This window comes from Lotus japonicus, chromosome 4, assembly GCF_012489685.1.
Source record: "Lotus japonicus ecotype B-129 chromosome 4, LjGifu_v1.2".
In the NCBI taxonomy this organism is placed as follows: Eukaryota; Viridiplantae; Streptophyta; class Magnoliopsida; order Fabales; family Fabaceae; genus Lotus; species Lotus japonicus.
Genome location: NC_080044.1, coordinates 66223404 through 66245538, shown reverse-complemented (window position 1 = coordinate 66245538; position 22135 = coordinate 66223404). Strand labels below are relative to the sequence as shown.

The 22135-nt window shown below is 38.2% G+C and overlaps 3 protein-coding genes and 1 pseudogene across 3 annotated transcripts; 2 read left to right on the top strand and 2 right to left on the bottom strand.

Annotated features, from left to right (window-relative positions):
* Window positions 1–974: 974 nt before the first annotated feature.
* On the bottom strand, window positions 975–2708 carry LOC130715075 (myosin-binding protein 7-like). Its single transcript, XM_057565075.1, has 2 exons — window positions 1371–2708; window positions 975–1185 (listed from the first exon to the last, which is right to left on the bottom strand). The coding sequence occupies exons 1-2, from the start codon at window positions 2706–2708 to the stop codon at window positions 1162–1164; spliced, it is 1362 nt and encodes a 453-aa protein (XP_057421058.1). The 3' UTR covers window positions 975–1161.
* Window positions 2709–4377: 1669 nt separating this feature from the next.
* On the bottom strand, window positions 4378–7039 carry LOC130715348 (uncharacterized). The gene is made up of 6 exons (XM_057565434.1): window positions 6870–7039; window positions 6649–6773; window positions 6448–6544; window positions 6218–6327; window positions 5250–5324; window positions 4378–4729 (listed from the first exon to the last, which is right to left on the bottom strand). Exons 1-6 carry the CDS (start codon window positions 6937–6939, stop codon window positions 4679–4681), a joined length of 528 nt encoding a protein of 175 aa, XP_057421417.1. The 5' UTR covers window positions 6940–7039; the 3' UTR covers window positions 4378–4678.
* A 2216-nt stretch (window positions 7040–9255) lies between these two features.
* Window positions 9256–12909, top strand: LOC130713176 (uncharacterized). The gene has a single exon (XM_057562967.1). The coding sequence runs from the start codon at window positions 9256–9258 to the stop codon at window positions 12907–12909; it is 3654 nt and encodes a 1217-aa protein (XP_057418950.1).
* An 866-nt stretch (window positions 12910–13775) lies between these two features.
* On the top strand, window positions 13776–13886 carry LOC130716403 (U5 spliceosomal RNA; annotated as a pseudogene).
* The last annotated feature ends 8249 nt before the right edge of the window (window positions 13887–22135 follow it).

The window sequence follows — 22135 nt, the reverse complement described above, 5'->3', positions numbered from 1 at the left end:
TTACCTACCACTTGCTGACATAGTACATATTGCATTATAAATTAATCGTATACTTCCATCAGCTTCCAAGGCTATGTTAGTAACATATGACATGTTGATTCATTAACGACAGAGGTATGAGATGCAGCAATGTACTAAGTGTGCCTTGAAGTTGTTTATAAAATAGTGAAGGATCCTGTTATTCTCACACTGAAATAAATAAATAAACAAGGGTAGGTTCATGCACAAGTTAACCTAGCACCTTTTGTTCTTCTTCTTCCTACTAGATGATCTTATCGACTGAGAATTGAGTTAGGTATCGATGCACATGATATAATTTATGTTATAAATCTCCTAGCATAAGGGGACCACAACTTCCAAATAAGAAAATAAGAAGGTTAACTGGCACATTATCTTATCATCATGTAAGTAGTGTGTGTTTGGAAATTCGGTAGATTTTCACATTAAAAAGAGAAGTGATTCTAGTTCTAGAAAGATTCTGAGTGCTTTAACCGTGAATCCAGACATACGGAACATGTTAAACAGTAAAATGATAAGCTAAATGTTTTCGTCAGTTACTAATTTAAATTTATCTGGAAAAAACAAGTTACAAACAAATTAATGACATAATCTGGACTCTGTGAAATATCTGGATACTGGCTGTAGTTTTCAGGTAGGAGCAGATGATAGTAGACAAATTTATCATCTTTTTTAAAGAAGATGGTGAATGTGTTATGGATTAACATGATGGTGACCTCCATTAACAATGTTAATTCAATGGTTAAAATTTTGGACCCACTACAACTTGTTTGTTTTCCATTGAGTTACATGAAGGTGACCTCCACTAGCACAGATCATTCTTGGTTTCTTGATTCTGATAAAAGAGAAGTTGATCCAAACATGTTATTAGTTCCTTTCACTCCAAGTATAGGGGTAAAAATATTTTAAAATAGCAGCACACTATCAATTTTGCAAGAAATTTTGAATCCACAAGATTTTTCAATCACTGTCACACTAGAGCCAATTGTGTGCATTTTTAATAAAAGTCCAGCTTAGAAGATCTATTTTACCTGCCTAAAGTCCTAAACCACACAAAATCCCCTTTGTGAACAAAGTATATACACACCAAATGAAGCACTGAGTTGATTGGTAGTCTGAGATGACCATTCTGTAGTTACTTGATCACATCCAAAAGTACAGCATTGCCTGTTCATAGAAATTTGAAAATTCTCAGTTCAAAGACAAAAAACAGAAATAACTATCAAGTATATTTTACCTCAAAAGAAAATATACCTCAATTTTACCTCAATTCTCAGAAATAACTATAGTCAGAGAAAGGAGGAAAATAATTTTCTCAAAAGAAAATGCAAAACTTTCAGAGTATATTTTACCTCTTGAAGAGGATCCAGAGGCATATCCTTCTTAAGTGAGGCTTTTCTGGTTTTCCAGCTTCTCATCTCTGACTGTATTAATTTGAGTTGATTATGTATGTCCTTTAACAACCTCAATTGCTCTTCCCCATTCCCTTCATGCATAATCTCTTGCCTTGAACTAATTCTATCCCTCTCAAGCAAATCAATTCTCTGATGTAACTTCTGAAACTCAGCTTGAGCATTGCAATCAACTTCCATCCCTTCTTTATTCTCACAACCAATAGTCTTCAATTCTTTGGGACCAGGTTTTTTTATTTCACGTTGAGTGCTAAGTATGCTCTTTAGCTTGTCCATGTCATGCTTAACATGTGATTCTATGATTTCCTCAGACACAGGATCTGGTTTTGTTAACCTGTTATCTGTCTCTGACATCCATTTCACAAGTCTTCCTCTCCCTTGTTCACCAACCTTATGCTTTTCACTTGTTTGTGGCACTTCAAACACATCATGAACATTAACTGAGCAAGATGGATTAGCAATTGCTTCAAAGTGATTTACTTTATCTGAAATAGTAGGGGCTACCTTAGTGCCTGCTTGTGCAAATATTGAACATGATCTCCCTCTTCTATTCCTCAGGTTTGCAACTTTTTCACTTCCTGAGTCTTTACAATCTGAAATCACTTTCATTTTTTCATCTAAGCTTTGAATCTGGTCCCAGTATGAATCAAGGGTTCCAAATGCAAAGTCGACAGACTTCTTTGGCAAATCCAACCTCGGTGAAGCAGCTTCCTGGTTTTCACTCTCCACCACTTTAGGAATCTCATTCGGAACCGGAACCGGACTAGGTGATCTATCTCTCTTTCGGTGAGCTCTCGAATTATTCTTCCACTGAATAGGAGGCAATGAATGCAGCCTTCTTACACTGCTACCTTGATCATTTTCTACATTACGCTGATCATTTTTACTCAACAAAAAATCTTCAGGGAATTCCAACTCGCTGGCATTGAAATCAGCCCCTAAGGTCAGAAGTTTGTGTTTATAAGCGAGGACCTGAAACTCGAGAGAAGCGATTTCCATTTCCTTCTGATACATGAGCTCTTCAAAAACTTCAAGTGTGGCCTCAGCATGACCTATCTTCTCCTCCGTCATTCTCTTATAGTGACTCGACTCCATCTTCACCGCAGCCTTTTCTCCTTGCAGACGCAGTATCATGTCCATCGCTTCGCTCGCCGCAGTCGCTGACGCTTCTCTTTCCTGATCCAACTCTGCATACAGCTTCTGCAGAAGCTGCTGTTGGGCACGGAGTGTCTCCTTCATGGCTGTTATGTCACTTTCAGCCATGCTAGTTTCTACCATCGTAAAATTGATTAAATGTTGAACCAATCTCTATTCCTGAACAACATAGAAGGTAGCAATTTTATGTCAAACATAGGATCAGATTCTTATTTCACCTTTCAAGTATAGAATCAATTCAAGCATGTGAGCATAGTAGAATCAAACATTTAGTTTTTTCCAGGGAACAAAACATAGATTGGAATGTACGAATATAGTATTGGATCAAGCGCCTACCACTTGACCAAAAGCTATAGTTGTTGGTAAGACGCAACTTTATTTCCTTACAAAAAGGGGCCGCGCCCATCCCATTCTAGGCGCGATGAGTTGGGATGTTAAGCCCATCGAATCCTAAGGGTGACACCGGATTAATAAATCCAACATATAGCAAGGAAGAAGAAATCAAACATTTTGTTTTTTTCCATGTAAGGAAGTGCAGAGTAGAATGCACAGGGAACAAAAACTATTGAAAACAATATCTACCTTACAATTTTCTTTACAGAGCAGAATCCTCTGTTTCTCTATATCCAAATTGTGGTAGTTCAGAACCAGGAAGAAGAAACCAAACATATTTTGTTTCTTTTGTGTTGGGTTTTGGCGTTTTGTAGAAGAATCCCAGCGAGTTGGGAATACCTTGACCCGGATTAAAAGCAAAAGACAAGCGAGTGAGTTTCGTTGTTCTAAACAATTACAGACAAAATCATGGTACGTTAACGTTGTTCCTGTGTTATCATTATTCTACTACATTTACATTCTCTCTCTCTCTCTCTCTCTCTCTCTCTCTCACTCAGGCGCTTGTTCTTCGTTTCATTGTAGGTTTCATTGTAGGGCCCTTGTCTATTTTGTTTGAAGGTAGCCCCTTCTTTTCGATTCTTTTTTTATTTTTATTTTCCTTTTGAGGTTTCAAAAAGTCCTTTTGTGTAATTCTAGTGGAAAACAAAACATGCTTTCCAAAGGTTGAAGGCACAGCCACGACCACCTGATGAGTGATGATCATACATCATCGAATGTGTCAAGTCAACTCCAACACAAGCGTGGATGAAACCTCTCACTGCTGGCCCGTTGATGCTTTAAACAAGATTATATTTCCCACCGCAAGAATTTAATTTCAATCAATATTTATATCTATTTAGATGACGATTGATTACAATGGCTAACAATGCCACGCGTAAAATTCTTGTGAATTCATTTGTTTAAAGGAAGCTTGCTAAAAATTCTCATTCAAATTTATTTGACACCTTAAATATCATGTTCAGCTATTTTTCAAAAACTCAATTTCCTCTATTTCTAGAGTATTTATCATATATTCATACCAAAGACAAGTTATAGTCATTCTCATTCGAGTACAAGCTAGGGAGGCTTTTCCTTCTTAATAAAAAACAAGGTACGTGTTTGTAAATTGTATATCAGAAGTTACACATTTTATACATGAACCTTCATATTTTTCTCTCTAAGTGCAACTTCTAATTTAAATTGATCAACACGTAACTACTTGCTAAATGCTTTAGTAAAGTTTGGACTTCATTAAACGTAAACGTAACTAAACTGTTAAAAGTGTAACGCAGAGGAAAGTGCTCTGCGTGTTATTTATCTGAGGGGAAAATGAAACGTATGCCACTTTATTTCTAAAACAGTAAAACCTAAGTCAGTTACATGAAATAAAACCCTCCAAATCTAGTTCCAAAAAGCAAAATTGATTGAACAATCAAATTTCATAACGAAACTCATACTACACCAGGATTAAAAATAAAGGTCATATTTACTTCAAACATTATTTCCAAATACAAAGAAACACTGCTGAGTGCACTTGCTAAAACCTATACCACTCATCCTTTTGAGGTGAATTAACTAAACAATCGAGAAATACTCTATCATCCACTAAGAGGAAGAAATAAATACCAGAACCAAGAATCTCCTTCATCAAACTAAAAGGAAAGCATGACAAGAGTTTCTTTTTTGTCTTTTATACTCTAGGGACATAGCTACCCCTCCTTCTAGTCCACAGGAACCTCAACTTCCATCTTCAAACCCGTATTGCCAAGAATCTATCAATAAAAAAAGATGGTCAAGCGTTTTTCATATGAAAGATGGCAAGACTAATAGATTTCAATACAGCAGGGTTCAGTATGAGTGGTGGAAAACCACCATGAGTTTGAACTTTGAAGATGTATGACCCTCAAACAGTCATGAGAATGAAAATGCAATGCCCATTGACAAATATAAACATAAGTTTTATGCTAGTTATGACCTATGTTCCAAATGAAGATATTGAACTCGGTTTAACTTAATGGAAGCTAAGGTAGTCCATGATGTCACTGCAAGGCAAACTAATATATGTGTTAAGTCATGTGGAAGTAGAACATTGTTCAAGCCAAAACTATCCTGGCAAAGTTTTCCGTGTCTTAAACGATTACGATCACAGTAGTTGTGAAGGGGAAACAACAGAAACAATAAAATTAAAGACTCAATGCATTATCCCTTAGTTGCCATTTAAAAATGTTAATCTAAACTAGACTAAAGAATTCCAGTGGAGCAAGTCATGCTATATATTTTCTGTTTCAGTACCTTCATGAAGTCAGACAAGACTAAAAAAGAATCCTTTTTATAGCCAGCTTCCTCAAGGACCTTTGTCAGAACTTCCTGTGTACACAAAGGAAACAGAATACATCAGAGATTACAAGAAGATCAAGTAAAAAAAAAGTGACATCCACCAAAACAAGTCCATTCTCAACCTCATTTACATATTTTCAACAGTAAATACACACAGATAACCCACTTCATATAAATGCTATTCTTTATTAAGAAAGAATACAATCATGTGCTTTTGTTTTTTAGTTTTTTTTTCAATGATATTTCTTTAACCTGGAAATAGTTGCCGACACTAAATGCCTATATTTGGAAAGGATGAAAAGTGCAATAAGACATTAAACATTAAAAGTTGAGACTTATAAAGGTGACCAAGTTTTCAAAAAAAGGTTATCTCATCTCTTAAAAGGTTATATATTATCTTTTACTAAGGACATGTTTGATTTCAGAAAACTACTCTTATGTTTCTACTTCTTATTTTCAGTTTTAATTACAACACACCACATAGTTTTCACCTTGTTTCCTGAAAACAGTAAAATTTGTACGTCAAATAGAGTTCTACACAACTTTGAAAACAGAAAACAAAAGGAAATTAGGAAAATAAGGTTACATTTATGTAATCAAAACTGAATATGGTAAGTGAAAATGGAAAGAAACATGCCCATTGTATTCCAAAATATCCAGGTATAATTCAATAAACTTGCGAATACTCTTCTTATATCCAATCTTATAATCGACATGGTTTATCCTAGAGACATCCAATTCCCAAAATCAGTTCCAATTGACAAAATCAAACAGTAAAAATTCAAGCGTTTCCCCCCCGAGTGAACACTTGCATTCTGTGGTAGATAACTAGGAAGGTGACAGTGAAATGCCAACAAATTCCCACATACAAAGCAGAAAACCAAAACAAAATCACCAAGAAGTAAGTTGTAAACAAATGTGACCTCTCTCTGTTGTTCAGAGATATATTGTCCAGTCATGTCCCTCAAAACCTTCAAAATGTCACCAAATGTGACTTTTCCATTGCAATCCGTATCATAAACCTTGAAAATAACTAGAAAAACAAAAACAAAAATCAATCCAATGCAATACTTCACTGATAATCAATCTTACATCAAATGAATTCAGAGAAAAAATAAAAAATCATTCCACATTTTCGTATCAACAATATTACATTCAATTTTGTGTTGGAGAGTGGCACCAGGACCAAACGCAGACAAAAATAACACAAACTCCTTGAAGTTCAAGCCATCCAGCATTCTCAACAAACTCTGAAATATTATTAACACTTCAATTCAATCATTCACTCACATTCAAAATCAACATTCTATTCAATTCCAGTTATAGCAAGAGAGTGAGGGAGAGGGAGATTGACCTGAGAGAGAGGATTGACGGCGAATTCAGGAATGGAGAGAAACTCATCGGAGGAAATGAAGCCGCAATTGTTCCGATCGAGTTGACAGAATCGTTGATACAGAGAAACGATCTCTTGCTGCGAAACTGCACACAAATCGGAAGAGAATTGAAAATCAAAAATCAAAAATCAAAAAAAGAAATTCAAAAAATGGATTGAACAAGGTGAATAGCATGCATTACATGCGTGTTTGCAGTGTTCTTGAACTTCTTCAATGTCGTACTGTGTGAGCATGGAGGAGGTGTTTCCCATCACAACGAGTTACGAGATCGAACGAACTCAGCTCGCGACTCAGCTGAAAGAAAACGAAACGAGAAGGTGGATCATGTGAAGTGAGTGCGTTTTCATTTCATTACGAAACTGGCAACTACTTTTGACGGCTACATCAACCAAAAAGGTCCAGTTTGGCCCATTGGGCCAGATGGGCCCACATGAGACTGTGCGTTTGTTTTGTGAAATGGGTGCAGAAAAAGGCTTGATTGAAACGGTTTAGGTAGCGAATAATGCGGTGATCTTGATACATATTAATGTGATGATGATGTGATTATGATTGACAAGCTATTGTTTTATGAATTTTTAGGTCGTGAAGAGTCATTTCAAATGGTACACTATGACAGAAGAAAATCTATTAAGAAAATCTAATTTTGTCGACGCTAAACTTTATTGAAGGGCAGAGCGATCAGGTGAATGGTGGCGTCTCCGGTCCAAGCTCCGGGGAAAGAACCGGCGGAGGGCCGACATGGTGAGCGACGGTCCTTTCGTGACATGGTGCTGGGCTCTCGGTCTGCAGAAACTAGGGCTCCCAAGGTGGATTTGATTGCGCACAAGTTGGTGCATATTGAGATGAATGAGGATGCACGGAAGCCTCCCAAAGTGTTTGATGCGGACTCTGTTCTGGAGGCACTCAGTAAGCCTTGGAAGCAGGCTTTGGTGGTAAAACTGATTGGAAAAAATCTTGGCTATAGTTTGATGAAGAGTAAACTCATTAGCTTATGGAAACCCTCTGGCGGATTTGATATCATGGTGATAGATCATGGCTTCTACATGGTCAAATTCGATAAGGAAGAGGACCGTGAAAAAGTGCTACATGGTGGCCCATGGATGATCTTTGATCATTGTGTGGCTGTTGCACAATGGAGCCCTGACTTTGTGCCTTCAACAGCTTCTACCCTCAAGTCGATGGTATGGCTGAGATTCCCGGGGCTTAACCCAGCCTTTTATGAGGAGAGCTTCCTCATGGCTCTGGCGGCGGCGGTGGGGAAGCCAGTTAAGGTTGATGGTACCACACTGGAGATGCATAGGGGCAGGTACGCAAGGGTGTGCGTGGAGATTGAACTTTGCAAGCCAGCAACGACAAAGATCTGGTACAGAGAACAATTGATCGATGTCCAGTACGAAGGCATGTATGTCTTATGCGAGCACTGTGGTTTCTTCGGTCACCTTGGGCGTAACTGCATGGATCCGGCGACGGCGAAGCAACGAAGCCAGGAGAAGGGTGGCGGCCAAGCTAACCCTAATCAGGTTCCGAAAGGGGTGCCGGCAGTTACGAGCTATGAGCGCAATTCTCTCCCAATCACGCATGATTCACGCAATGATTGGATACCTGTCAAAGGAAAGAATTCAAAAAATAGAAAGCACATCAAGGAAAGATTCGTGGGCCCTACAGATAGGGTTAATTTGAATTCAAAAGAGGTAAACAAACTCGGGGTGGCTAATATCACAACTACTGGCATCTCACAGGTTATTCCTCAGGATACTGTGGGGCAGAAGTCACTTAGCCCACCTCTTCTCACTCCGCTGAAACGCCGTCGTGGGAACGGCGGGGCTACAATATACACACCCTCGAACCACCAAGCGAACAAGGGACCTCGTGCCCCATCCCAGAAGGGACGCTTGGGTGGGCGCACCCTCTACCGAGAAAAGAAGAAGGAAAAGCAAGGTGAGGCTGGGTTTGTGTTTGCTGCAGAGGGGAGCGGAATCAGTGAGAGTGCGATGAGCACCATACAGAAGGAGCTTCAGTTTAGGACTGAGGAGATTCACGAAGAGGGAGAAGTGATAGTGGAGGGCAACAAGGGAGGTGAGCCTCCCGATATCACGATTGCATGATGGGGGACTTAACCCCACCCGTACACATCCCAATTGTTTCCAATGATTGAGTTCCGTGATTTTCTTGTCATGTCCTGGAACATCAGGGGTGCGACGGGTGTCGGGGTGAAAAGACACTTGAGAGGCTTGCTTCTTCGATATAAGCCTTCTCTAGTGTTCCTGTTGGAAACTCATACTCAATTCTCTACAATGCGCCAATTTTTGGAAAACGTAGGTTACAAGTCAATACATATTGTAGAAGCACGAGGCCATGCAGGTGGAATTTGGTGCCTTGTCCCCTTGCACAGCCCGTTTACTTTCCTCGTGAGTGATGTGTTTGAGCAAGCACTAACGGTGGAGATCCACGGAGCGACAACTAAATGGGCTTGCACCGGGATCTATGCTAGCCCAACTCCCTCGTCTAGGGTGCTGTGCTGGGAGCATATTCAGAACCTTCGCCGACACATCTCTCTCCCCTAGATGATGGTAGGCGATTTTAACGAATCTCTCCTAAGTTCATATCAGCGTGGAGGTACTTTCGTGCAATCCAGGGCTGATCGTTTTCATGAATTCCTTCAGCAGTGTGCCATGATTCCCATGCATACAGTTGGTTTGAAGTATTCTTGGGTTCGACGAGTAGGAGGGAGAGTGGTTATGAGCAAGAAGCTAGATTGGTGCTTGGGGGATCACTTTTTGAATGTCAGTTTCAGTAACGCAGTTGCAGAGAATTTAACCAGGATACATTCAGATCACTCCCCGCTCTTGGTACGGTGTGGCGGGTTTCCGTCAAGACAAGGGGATCGACCTTTCCGTTTTGAAGCAGCTTGGATTACCCACCCAGAATATGCGAGTGTCGTGGAAGGGGCGTGGTGCATGGGTTCTCTGAATTCCAAGCTTTTGCAGGTACAGCAACAATCTACTGTCTTCAACCGGGATGTGTTTGGCCACATTACTAAGCGAAAAAAGACTTTGGAGGCCAGAATAAGTGGTATTCAGCGACGCTCGGAGAGAGTTGACTCAGCTTCTCTGTCCATTCTCCATAATCACCTTCATTGTGAGTTGGATGCAGTGTTAGCTCAAGAAGAATTACTATGGTTCCAAAAATCAAGAGAGCAACAAACTCTTTATGGAGGGAGGAACACGAAGTATTTCCATACACAAGCTCTGATCAAATGGCGGAGAAATAAAATCCATAGTTTGATATTACCGACTGGGGAGGTGTGCTCGGAGGACCAGACTTTACAGCGGGAAGCCACTCGGTTTTTTAAGGAACTGTTTTGTGCTTCTACCAATGTAACCCCTCTTGACACCTCTTCTGTGTTGTGCCCTCTTTTGGGACAGATCCATGTCTCTCGTCTTATGGCGGAAGTAACAAAAGAGGAGGTGTGGGAGGCCGTTTCAACCATGGGCCCGTACAAATCCCCGGGACCAGATGGCTTCCAAGCGGTACTTTTCAAAACCTACTGGCATATCTTGGGGGATGATGTTTGGAAGTTGGTGCGTGATGCATTTGTTTCAGGCTCCTTTGATCCATTGGTGTCAGAGACTCTTATAGCTCTAATCCCTAAGGTGGATGTGCCTAAGACCTTTAAGGAATTACGCCCTATCAGCTTGTGCAACGTGCTGTATAAAATTATCACAAAGGTGCTTGTCCTTCGTTTACGGCCATGCCTTCAGGAGATTGTGGGACCTCTACAGAGTAGCTTTATTCTGGGACGAGGAACAACAGATAATGCTATTATTTTGCAAGAGGTAGTGCACTTCATGCGGACCAAAACGAAGCGTAGTAAGAATGTTATTTTTAAGCTTGACCTAGAGAAGGCCTATGATAGAGTGGACTGGGGCTTCTTAGAGGAGACTTTGAAGGAATTTGGATTCCCTCCCATGACCGTTGCTCTTATTATGTTCTGCGTCTCTTCCACTTCTTTGTCTCTCATTTGGAATGGGACGCGCCTACCCCCCTTCCGTGCGACAAGAGGACTTCGACAAGGTGACCCACTTTCTCCTTACCTTTTTGTGCTTTGCATGGAGCGGTTGGCTCACATGATTCATCATGAGGTGGAGGAAAACAATTGGAAACCCGTTACAATATCTAGGGGAGGCCCGGGGATCTCTCATTTATTCTTTGCGGATGATGTCCTTCTATTTGCCAAAGCTGAGATTGATCAAATTAGGGTGGTTCACCAGGTGCTGGAACGGTTTTGTGGTGCTTCAGGATTAAAAATTAACCTTGCAAAATCCAAAGCCATGGCCTCTTGGTGTGTAGATATGTCTTTAAGAAATAGAATTGTAGCTCTCACCTCTATCCCCTTTACAGAAAATTTCGATAAATATTTGGGGTTTCCTATTTACAAAGGTAGGGCTCGCAGGGAGGATTTTCAATTTGTGGTGGACCGGGTCACTTCAAGGCTAGCAACGTGGAAAGTGAACCTTCTGAACAAACCTGCTAGAGTAACGCTGGCAAAATCTGTGCTTACGGCAATACCGGTCTATGTGATGCAATTAAATTGGCTTCCCCAAGCGGTGTGCGACAATCTAGATGCTGTGGTTCGCCGGTTTGTTTGGGGCACGGCTACAGGGAATGGTGTGAGCATGTTGGCGTGGAAGAAGGTGCTTCAACCTCGTCGGAATGGAGGGCTAGGTATCAGATCAGCTCGCATGAGTAATGTGGCGCTCCTTGGTAAACAATTATGGAACCTGGTTCAGCGTGCAGATAAATTCTGGGTCAAAACCATTGAGGCTAGGTATGCTGTTGGCCCTAAAGTTTTGACAACTGGGGTGAGAGATGGCTCAGTGTTTTGGAAAGCCATGGTGAGAACTGGACACTTGCTGAGGGATGGCTTCTCTCTTCGAATTGGCAATGGTCGCTTTTCCTTTTGGTTCGAAGATTGGTCACCGTTTGGGCGTTTGTGTGACCGTGTCCCTTTTGTTGATGTGCACGATTTACAGCTAACCTTGCGTTATGTGTTTGCCTCGGGCTCCTTCGACGCTGGACTCTTGTACACTGCTATCCATACTGAGCTTGCGGATTTCTTGGGCCAATTTCAGAACGTGGTGTGTGTTGAGGTGGAACGAGATTGCTTGATTTGGACCGAGAATGTGGATGGTGAGTACTCAGTGAAAGCGGGGTATCACTGGTTGCTGAACCGCGAGGTGAACCCGATTCAGGTTGTGCATCCGTGGCGTCAGGTTTGGCAACTTCAAGTTCCAGAAAATATTCGTTTTTTCATGTGGCAAGCCCTGCACAATATTGTGCCTACCGTGGAACAGCTTGTGCGTAGACGTCTGGCTGTGTCGGATTTATGCAAGCGTTGTAAGTCTGAGCCAGAAACCTTGATGCATTGTGTCCGTGATTGTCCGTTGGCGAGGAAAGTTTGGCATGCGATTGGGTTTGTGCTCCCTGTCAGTTTCTTCTCTCATATGTCCTTTGCAGATTGGGTTCAAGGCTTCCATGGGTTTGGTCTCACGGTGTTGATGGCTACTATCTGGGTTATTTGGAAGCAAAGATGTCGTTTTATTTTTGCTGGAGATTTACAGGTTGTTCATCAGACGGTGAGGGAGGTACATGTGTTGTGGGAAGTCCTGGCTCGCGTCTATCCGCATACTGCTCCTTCCAAACAGATTTGTTTCGTGCGGTGGCAGCCTCCAATAGATGATTTTGTGGCGTTGAACACAGACGAGAGCTCTTTTGGTAACCCAGGTGAGTCGGGGTTTGGAGGGGTAGTGCGTAGCAGTGATGGTGTGTGGAGGGTGGGCTTTGCAGGGCATATTGGAGTTTCCGATTGTCTGCATGCTGAGCTTCTGGCTCTTTTACATGGGTTGGACGTGTGCTGGATTCGGAGATGCCGGAAGGTTGAGGTGTTTACACATTCCAGAATGGCCTTGGGTTTAATCACGGGATATCACTCAGCATTCCACAAGTATGAAGCTGTTATAAGCCGGGTCAAGCTCCTGTTGAAGAGGGATTGGGATGTGCGTTGTAGACATTTGCTTCGTGAGGGTAATGCTGCTGCAGACTTCATGGCGAAGTTGGGGGTCTCTCTGTCGTCATCCTTGGTGGTGTTTGATGTGCAGCCACCAGGAATTGTCCCTATTTTGCGTACAGATTGCATGGGCACATGGCACTGTAGGCAGTAGGAGGTTTTTGGCTTTTGTTTTGTTTTTATCTTTTTAGGCTCTTGTTACCAAAAAAAAAATGGTACACTATGACGAAGTAGCAATAAAAACACTTTCTTAGCACATGTTTGGTTTTATTGAGCTCAATTAAATGCTGACCAAGATCTTAGGTTTCTTCCACGTTTTGGCGTTATAAGACCTCGTAACGCGCAAATTGAGAATGTTCCTAACTAAAAACCAACCACGACGATGGATAGATATTTGTATTTTTAGTTTTCAGTTGAAAATCGCATTGCGTGCATTGAAATTTGAGAACACACGTTATGAGACACCGAATGTGTAAGAAACTCAAGTCTTTTGTTGGTAAAAGGACTCACACATTCAACCTAGCTGAAATACATTTGGGGCAATGTACATTGAAGGTAGAGAATGAATACTCTCACATTTAATACAAAGTTGGAGATCTGATATTTTAGGGTATAATTTATTCTCAAGTAAAAAATACTTGTCATTGTTACTTTCAATTCATACCCATGAATGGGTTGGGAGTAAGATAGAGTTATTCTGAATATAACTCCTCACTCCCTTCACATTATATCATGTTTTCTGTTAATTTTAATTGTGCCTTTGTGAGTTTGTGTGATTTACTGTCACTGCTGCAAAATGCAGTATTGTGAGAACTCATTAGTGAAACAACTCTATTTGCTATGGGGATGATGATCCCTATGCCTTAATACCTTTATTTCTTCGCTTCTCATATATTCTTTGATAATGTGTTTAACTTGCATTATCGTCATGTTATGTTAATCCCACATCGGGGAATTCAAGTCCCACCCTATTATGAGAAGTAATATAAATTGCCATCACTCAGGTAAGGTTGAGCACGCAGCCTTGCATTATGCACATAGCGAACTATTCTTTTGCCTTTTACTAAAGAATACCGTGTGCATATTGCATCAAAAGGCATACGCCAAATTTTTCAAGGGATCTTTCCATTAGGAGGGCCCCTACAATTAAGTTTAAAATTTAAAAATTAACTTTATATGATTATACAATATTTTAAAAGTGAAAAGAAATTGTGGTTTCTAAATATTGTGTTTTGTCTTCTATTTTTCTGGATTATTATTATATTGACTATATATATGATCCAAAGTCCCACATAGATTGAAACCAGGAAAATTTCTTGTCAAAATTCTAAATTGTACATATCCATACCTCTAAACATTCACTAAAATAATTGTTAATTCAGTTACACCAAATTTCATTTTTATTTCTCTTCTCTTTTTATCATATCACATCTCATTTTTTCACTCTTCCTTGATATTTTTCTTTATTCATAATTAGGTATGAATAAAATATTATGCAAACACTCGTGACTAATGATTTAAATTAAAAAAACACCTGAACTCAAATATGGCCTAAACATCTTTAGAAGTTTAATATAAGCTAGCTTTTACATGAATCATGTTGTAACACAAAGAGTAACAAATCGATTACCCAGAACATTGAGTACACAAAACCAACCAAAGTTTCTCCCAATAAAAATAAAATTAAACAACGCAATCCAAGTCCCACAAAGAAGCATAAGATGATTCTTCACTTTAGAGGCAGAGGCTCAGTAGTTTCATAACATATATGTTGATCTGCTATAACGTAACAATCGATGTGTCTTAAGACTCTTAACTTCTCTATTCTCAGCGATGTGCATGAGACTTGTTTCACCGTTGTGATCAAATTCAAGAGAAATAGGAATACAATTAATTGGAGCGATATATATGATGCACTAGCTATTATAATAAAACCATATATCCAATGAATACAAAAAAAACATTTTTCTACATGCGATGTGTATAATCACGAATGATAAAGGTTCAAACGCATATATCAACAGTGTATAATTATGCATTATAGAAAATAATATGACAAATGAAAACAAAAACATGAGCTGAGATGAGAGATACATTTTTTTTTTAGATAAGCAGATGAGAGATACATGACATATGCTTTGTCGCATCAATGCATGTGGTGAACTTCATCATAGAGGGAAAAAAAAATCCCACAAGTATCATGTGTCCTTAACGAGTAGTATAATACGATACATTGCTAAAAGTTGATAAACAAGTACTGAGAAACGTTACATCGGAGAAAACAAGTGTTTTGTTTGCGAGCTAGCTTCACCCACTTAATAAATTATTCATGATGTTAATGTGACTTCAGGGTAAGACAAATTGTCATTTTTGTAAACACTTATTAATTTAATTTTGTGAGGAAAAATTAAGTAAAACAAAAAAATGGGCATGCCATATTTTATTTTAAAAAATGACCATGAGACAACAAAATGAATGAGGCACTAGACAAAAGTTCCAAATTAAACTTGTTACTCACAAAAGTAGGAACAATTTTTTATTATCCACCTTTTTGACATAATAACACGAAATATTCGGTCATCATTCGAATGTTGACTATTCTAGATTCAAGATTTAATTAAGTTAAGACTATTCATTCCTATCTTAGTATATTGTACTAGGACCAAACCTATAAGACCGATAGTTCTTCCCACGCACTCAGTCGCGTTTCATGATTTTTTTTTATTCCCCAGCCTAATAGAAAATGAATTTAAATAATGAATACCCACAACATAAATTTGTTACTAAATAATTCTTTCATACTTTATTATATATATTTTTCATAATATCAAAAGGAATAATAATTCTTATAAAAGCAATAGGAATGCTTGAATATACTTCTCTACAGTGTAAAAAATTATTCTCTTGCTCGTACTAATACAAAAGAAAACCAAAGAAACTAGTATAATTTAAATTTTTCTCAAAAAAATCAATTTTTAAATAATAAGTTTCAAAATCCAGTGCAAAACTAGCTAGCCTGTTAAATTTTCGGGCCCAACGAGACAAGCAGGAGTTAAAGTTTGGCCCAGCTATGCTTTTACTCAAATGATTATAAATTAAATTATCCTATTCATTGACCCAAAAAAATAAAAAATAAAAGGATTCTATTTGCAAATATATGAAACGACCACAAAGAGTTGACGGTGGCTCTAGACTTCTCTTTTGTCGGATGGCCTTTGCGTTCTCCTAGGCTTCCGTTGGTTTCACTTATGATGACACTCTGACACTCAAGTTATTAATGAAAATGATAAAAGAATATTTCAGCGCAGATTCAAAGTGCTACCTGATGGTTTTCACCTCTTTCCCTTAAATAGGATGAGATTCCAAAGGTTCTCGGGTCACGTTACACGTTATCCCTTGACACAACGACCATGCGCTTGACCTTTGGATGTTTTTTGCGCCCGGATTGTGGATGGTGGATATTGTCTTGCTTTGGCGATGGGGTTGAGGGGTTTTAGGTGGAGTCAACATCGTGTCAAGCGCACAATGTGTTCTACCCTTCGATCCTATGTGTCTGTTCAGGAGCCCGAGAAAATGAATTGTGGAGATCCTCTACGCGCAATGCCAACCCATCCTTGAGCTTGGTGAGCGACTGTGATGGCTTGCCAAGTTTGACTTACTATGGACGGTAATGGCCTTGGAAAAATCATAGTCGTTGTCTTTCCACGTATGACTTAGGTAAGTGCCTTTACTTACATGTGTTAATGTGTTATTGTGAAGGTTCATACTTCATAACTCGGTTTATTTCCTAATGTTGTTGGCTCCAAGCTGTTTCATTTTCACGTTGCTACGTCAGCGTTGATAGTCAGGCATGTCATATGTTGAGTCAGACGTAATGATGTTGAAAATTCCACGGTGCTTGTTTAATTAGGATATGTTGGTTGATTGTCCTAGTTGGTTACTCCGGACTAACAATCCTATCACACTAGGTTAAGTCGATTTTAAGACTTATAGGTCTCGGGTGCATTGACCTATAAATCGGGATGTGCGTTGCCGAATTATTTACACTGCTAGGGTGTTGTTCCTGAGTGATTGATACTTTGGTCGGAGTAGTGTTGAAGCCAAAGTGGATGTATGTGTTGGACATGTATGGGGCGATGGCTAGAGAGATGTATCTGAGAGTGTGCTTGTTCGGGGGACATGTACAAGGAATCTAAGAAATGGGTATGTCATGGGTATTCGAAACCGTAGCCTCCTAGCTATATATGCATGGCCAATCAATGTAGGTTGGAGCTATACGAAGATTATGTTGGAGGTGCCAGGAACAATTATACTGTCATTTTGTATTGCTCATATGAAATTTCTCTCTTATTCATTTTCGTATCATTTGATTGTCGAAGATTTAATTGCCTTTTTAGTCCTATTTAGTCATTTATTTAATTACTACATATGCCCCTTATTAATTGTATACTTAGAGACAAATATTGTTTCTATTTATTTGTCCACTAAGAATTTCACGAGATCATTAATTAATTGATAAAATCATTTTCAGAAAAAATAAACGAGGAGAGATAAACTATATTTTAAAGGCTAAAATAGAAAAACAAGCACTCCCTTGTTATTTTTTATAAGAAGCAAATGAGAGGTGAAACTTGATTTTTTATAAAAGAACCAACTTAAACTTTATGGTGCATTAACTATTTTTTAATTTACAAAAATATTCTTATTAATTGAGTTCTCTCTTTCTACTATACAACTCATTATTAATGATGAATAAAAATTAAGAAAAATAGATTGAGTGAATTTTGGAAAGTTGATACAAATTTAGAACAAATTTAGTGTTACTAACTACTTTAACTACATTTTTAAGGGGTGTGAAATAGTAGTTTGGTTCTTATAAAAAGAAACCGAAGGAGTAATACTATTCCGAAAGTTAATAAAATTAATTGTGTTTGTAATATACTCTATATGTTCATATATATCTGTCACTATTTTGATCTTTTTCTTGTTCCTATTTATTTGTGACTTACAATTTTGATGGAATATTAATCACGTTTTACCAATTATACCCCTAACTTAATGGTGGTAAGAATAATGAACGATCATAATTAATAAGAAAAACAAATGGTATATTAGGAAGTTAGATGATAATATTTTTAATAAAACAAGAAGAACATTGAATATAATTATACATTATATAATAATGTAGTACAGTATGATTTAAATAACAATCTTGGAGACGGCACAATGGGGGACAGCAAACTAATTAACCATAACGAATTATTCTTACACTGAGTACTTGATAATAATCACTGCTGGTGTGACTCGTCAGATACAAACAACAATACTCCTGGCATTAATTAATTAGTGCAAATATTGCAGTTTCGTAAACCATTAAAAAACATTTAGATTCACTCTCACGGCAGTAATAACCTCAGGCAGTACAAGTTTGAATTACTATCGCATCTATATTGGATCTTGCAAGTTAGTATTCGACAAAGCAAAACAATTCACTCTCAGGATTACAATTGTCATTAATTCACATTAGCAAAGGCGAATTATATACCTCGTCCTTATAAATCTCTTAGTCAAATATTGGAAGAAACCTAAGCCCGTATTGAAAAGTTCAGTAATTACTTTTGAGTTACGAGAGTTAATTAAGCACACCCATTTGAGGATTCCAGAGACACCTAGTACTACTACTAATGTGGAGTATAGTATGGAGAATATGATAAATTAATAAATGAACGTAAAAAATATGAGAATGAAGTTATGACCACAATATGAATTAGTTGAGAATTGGTAAGAGGTGGACCTGTGGTAGATGTAGTCAAGTAACCTACCCAGCGACCCTATAGCCTCCGGTCACAAGAATTAAACATAGAAAAGCCGAGACAACAAACTACCAAACCTATTCCGGGAAGTTTCACTCATGTTTTCGGACATGAAGGAAAGGACAAAAGTAGATAACTTGCATGAGAGGAAGAGAATTTTCACTATTAATGTTGATAGTGAAAGGTCTAGGTGCAAGCAATTTCCTCTTTTCTCAAAATCACTTTAGGATTCATGTCGTTAATAATGGTGTATTGTTGTTTTTTATTGGGTCAATAATGGTGTATTGTTGTGATAGTATGGAAGAATCCCAATAAGAATGCTATTAAGATTGAGCTACCATGTAATACAAGAATAACATTTATTAGCGTAAATCATAAGCAGAGCAAATGAGGCCGAAAACGATGACACAATCAATTTAGCCTGAGTTAGTGTCGGCGTGATGACTCACGTTAAATAGTGTGAAACTATCATCTTAACGTCAGTCAGCAAAGCTGACACTACGATATAGCGTCTACATGGTTAACAAAATAACTATGTTGCTTTGGTCTTTTGTTAACGTAAGTCGTATATGTCGACGTTATCTACGAACCTTAGTCGCGACTCTCGACCAAGCCAATGCTAAGTTATAACATATAATTTTGTTACATCTAATGTTGGTTGACAATGCTAATTTGATGATGAGTTACAGTTATTTAATTTGCTTGCATTTGAAAGTCTTTAAGCTAATGAGTATCGTGTCGGCTTAGCAATACCCTAAGGGTTGCTATGTTGTTTGGGATGGGCTATTTTATGATCCATCCCAAGTTGAGCAACTCAATTCTAGAAGGACTGCTAGTTGGACTTCTAAGCCAACACGATACGTACCCACAATTTTAAAGATACTCAAGTAGCAAACAAATGATGTGACTCATGATCTAACTCATAATACATCCATCTATGTGTTGTGATAGTTGTTTATGATCTTGTGGAAAGTGCATAAAATATGGGGTAGAGCATTTTGAGAAGAAGAAATTTCAAGTTTTTTTTTTTTGTTGAAGAGAGAGAGACAAGAGTCAGGGTCTCAGGGAGGAAATCATGTTTTGAATTTCATGATGAATGTCAAATGTGTTCTAGACAGTGAAAGATTCTTTTCGAAATTCAGGCACGCTAGGGGTAGAAGATGTGGGAGAGGGGTGGAAGAAGAGAATGAAAAATGAGGTTTGGGTATAGGAGAAAATTTATGTTATTTATTTTTATTCTGATCTCTTTAATTATAATCCATGTAAGCATTTTAATTTTTTTAACAATAGCCGCAACATTTCAAATCGCAACTAATAGCTATGTGGGTGGGTGAATATACATATGCATAATCATTTTATTAGTGTGAGAGACCTAAACATGTGCGTTTCCAAAGTTTGAGAATCTATTTCAAAAAAGAGTACTGTTATATGGTAACAGAGAAATGGAATATGAAATGCAAAATGATGATGTGTTAGTTATGCATTAGTGGTTTGACAAAATAATACAATGAATGGCGTAAATGTAGGAGCAATCGACCAATGAAAATCATTCGTAAAAATTCGACCCTCCATATTCGTGACACTCAACATTATCGTTAAAAGAAAACTATTTGATAAACCAACACTAATAATTGGTTATTTTTGGAACCCAAAACTTATTTAACCCACAAGATTTTTTTTTTATAAAACTTCAAAAATAGAAAGATAAAAAAATAGTATCATCCAAATTAATAATAAACCAAAAAGGAAAACAAATTGAAACCACGCAAGTATTTAGTATATTTTTAACATAACTTTTTTTGAAAATATTTTTACCTATTTGAATCAAACCCATAGTTAGATTTTAATGCAAAGTAGTAAAATATTAGATAGAAATATAGATGCATGAATCACTGACCACATGTTCATAGAGTAATGATATATACACACCTCATTTTTAAAACACTTCACTTCCACCTCTTTTTGTTTCTATCTCTCTCCTCTTATCATCTATCACATCTCATACTTTCTCTTTCTTACTTTTTTCTTTCTTCCTATCTCTCTCCTCATTCCACCTCTTACACCTTAAAAAGAGGTGTGTATGTATAATTATTCCATGGTCATATGATGATTAATTGCAAGTGGACCGAATATAGACGTACTTCATTTCAAAAAATATATATAATATAAACGTACTTTAGAATTAAAATAATGGCTTATTAGCACTTTTGGTCCCCAGGATTGCAAAATGTGCAAATAGGATCCCTAAACTTTAGAAATAGCATTTCGCCTCTCTAACGTTACCTTCCGTTAACAGTTTTAGTCCCTCCTCAGTTTTCCATCCAAAAATTAACGTTTTCTGGATTTTTCAGAAAAATTCACTACATCTTCATCTTCTTCATAGATCCTTCCATCATCTTCACCTTCTTCTTCAAAAAAAAAAAAAAATTCCAGAAAATCAAAGAGTTTCAAACCCAAAAAAATCAAAACTCAAAATATTGGTGTTTTACTTTTGACTTAATATCAAACTTTACTTACTCCATATCCAATAATTAACAGTTTAACACGTTAATCCCTCTTCATCTTCATTTCCACCACCAAATCATAAAACAACCCAAACACAACGAGCTTCCCCTCCACCACCTTCCCTTCTCTCAACGTCATCACCCACTTCCATAACCACCACCGCCAAATCTCATCATCTCCGTCTTGCAGTCCTTGTTTCAATTGAAACCCGAAATCGATTGAAACTCATATTCAATTCGAATCTCATCATCTCTGTCTTGCCATCTCATCATCATGTTCACTACGACTCTTCTCATTGGCACGTGAAGACCAGATCTAGCCTCATCACCTTCACCAAGGACGACCATATCCTTTTCGCACTCGATTCCTCTCTCTCGCACGTGATGACCAGACCTTGTCCCATCTCTCCTCAGATCTGCATGTGAGTGGTGGTGATGCCCTCTTATCCATCTTTTCTGGGTTCTTCCATTTTCTGGTTTCTTTGGATTGGGGGGTTTTGGGTTGAGGTTTCGGTATTTTGGTTTTCTCTGGATTGGGGTTTTGGGTTGAACGGTTTCTGGGTTTGGGTTTTTAGGGAAGAAGGCGTTCTCTCTTTGTGGCGAGGCAGTGGTAGCGGTGTTCTTCGTTATTATCCTTCCATCGCACTAAACTTCTCTCAATGTTTCTTCTGAATTTATGTTTTTGTACTGCCCGCCCTGTATTGTTTGCCTCTCTTTGTTACCATGTCATTATTATCATTGAAAATGGATACTGGATAGGCCTTAATAATGCGAATAATGCAATCATTTGGAACTCTCTCTGATTCACTTTTGTCATGGCCTAATATGTTGAATGGAGAATTTCATTTAGTATTACTTGGTTATTTACATTAGCAAGAAACTATCATGCTTGAGAAGAAGGATGAAGGGAGATGATACCGTTAATTAATTATTCAAACACCATTATTTGGATCCATTTTCAGCATTTCAGGCAATAGGTTTGATTTTTTGGGTTTCAAGAACTTTGATTTTCTGAAGAAAAAAAATTGAAGAAGATGAAGATGATGGAAGGATGTAGAAGAAG

Bases quoted from the DNA above. Each gene is read 5' to 3' on its own strand.
- LOC130715075 (XM_057565075.1), bottom strand. From the start codon at position 2,708: ATGGTAGAAACTAGCATGGCTGAAAGTGACATAACAGCCATGAAGGAG. The intron at 1,186-1,370 runs GTAAAATATACT...TTCTATGAACAG, and splicing joins CTCTGGATCCTCTTCAAGAG to GCAATGCTGTACTTTTGGAT.
- LOC130715348 (XM_057565434.1), bottom strand. From the start codon at position 6,939: ATGGGAAACACCTCCTCCATGCTCACACAGTACGACATTGAAGAAGTT. The intron at 6,774-6,869 runs GTAATGCATGCT...ATTTGTGTGCAG, and splicing joins AGAACACTGCAAACACGCAT to TTTCGCAGCAAGAGATCGTT. The intron at 6,328-6,447 runs GTAATATTGTTG...TTGTTTTTCTAG, and splicing joins TCTCCAACACAAAATTGAAT to TTATTTTCAAGGTTTATGAT.
- LOC130713176 (XM_057562967.1), top strand. From the start codon at position 9,256: ATGGTAGGCGATTTTAACGAATCTCTCCTAAGTTCATATCAGCGTGGA.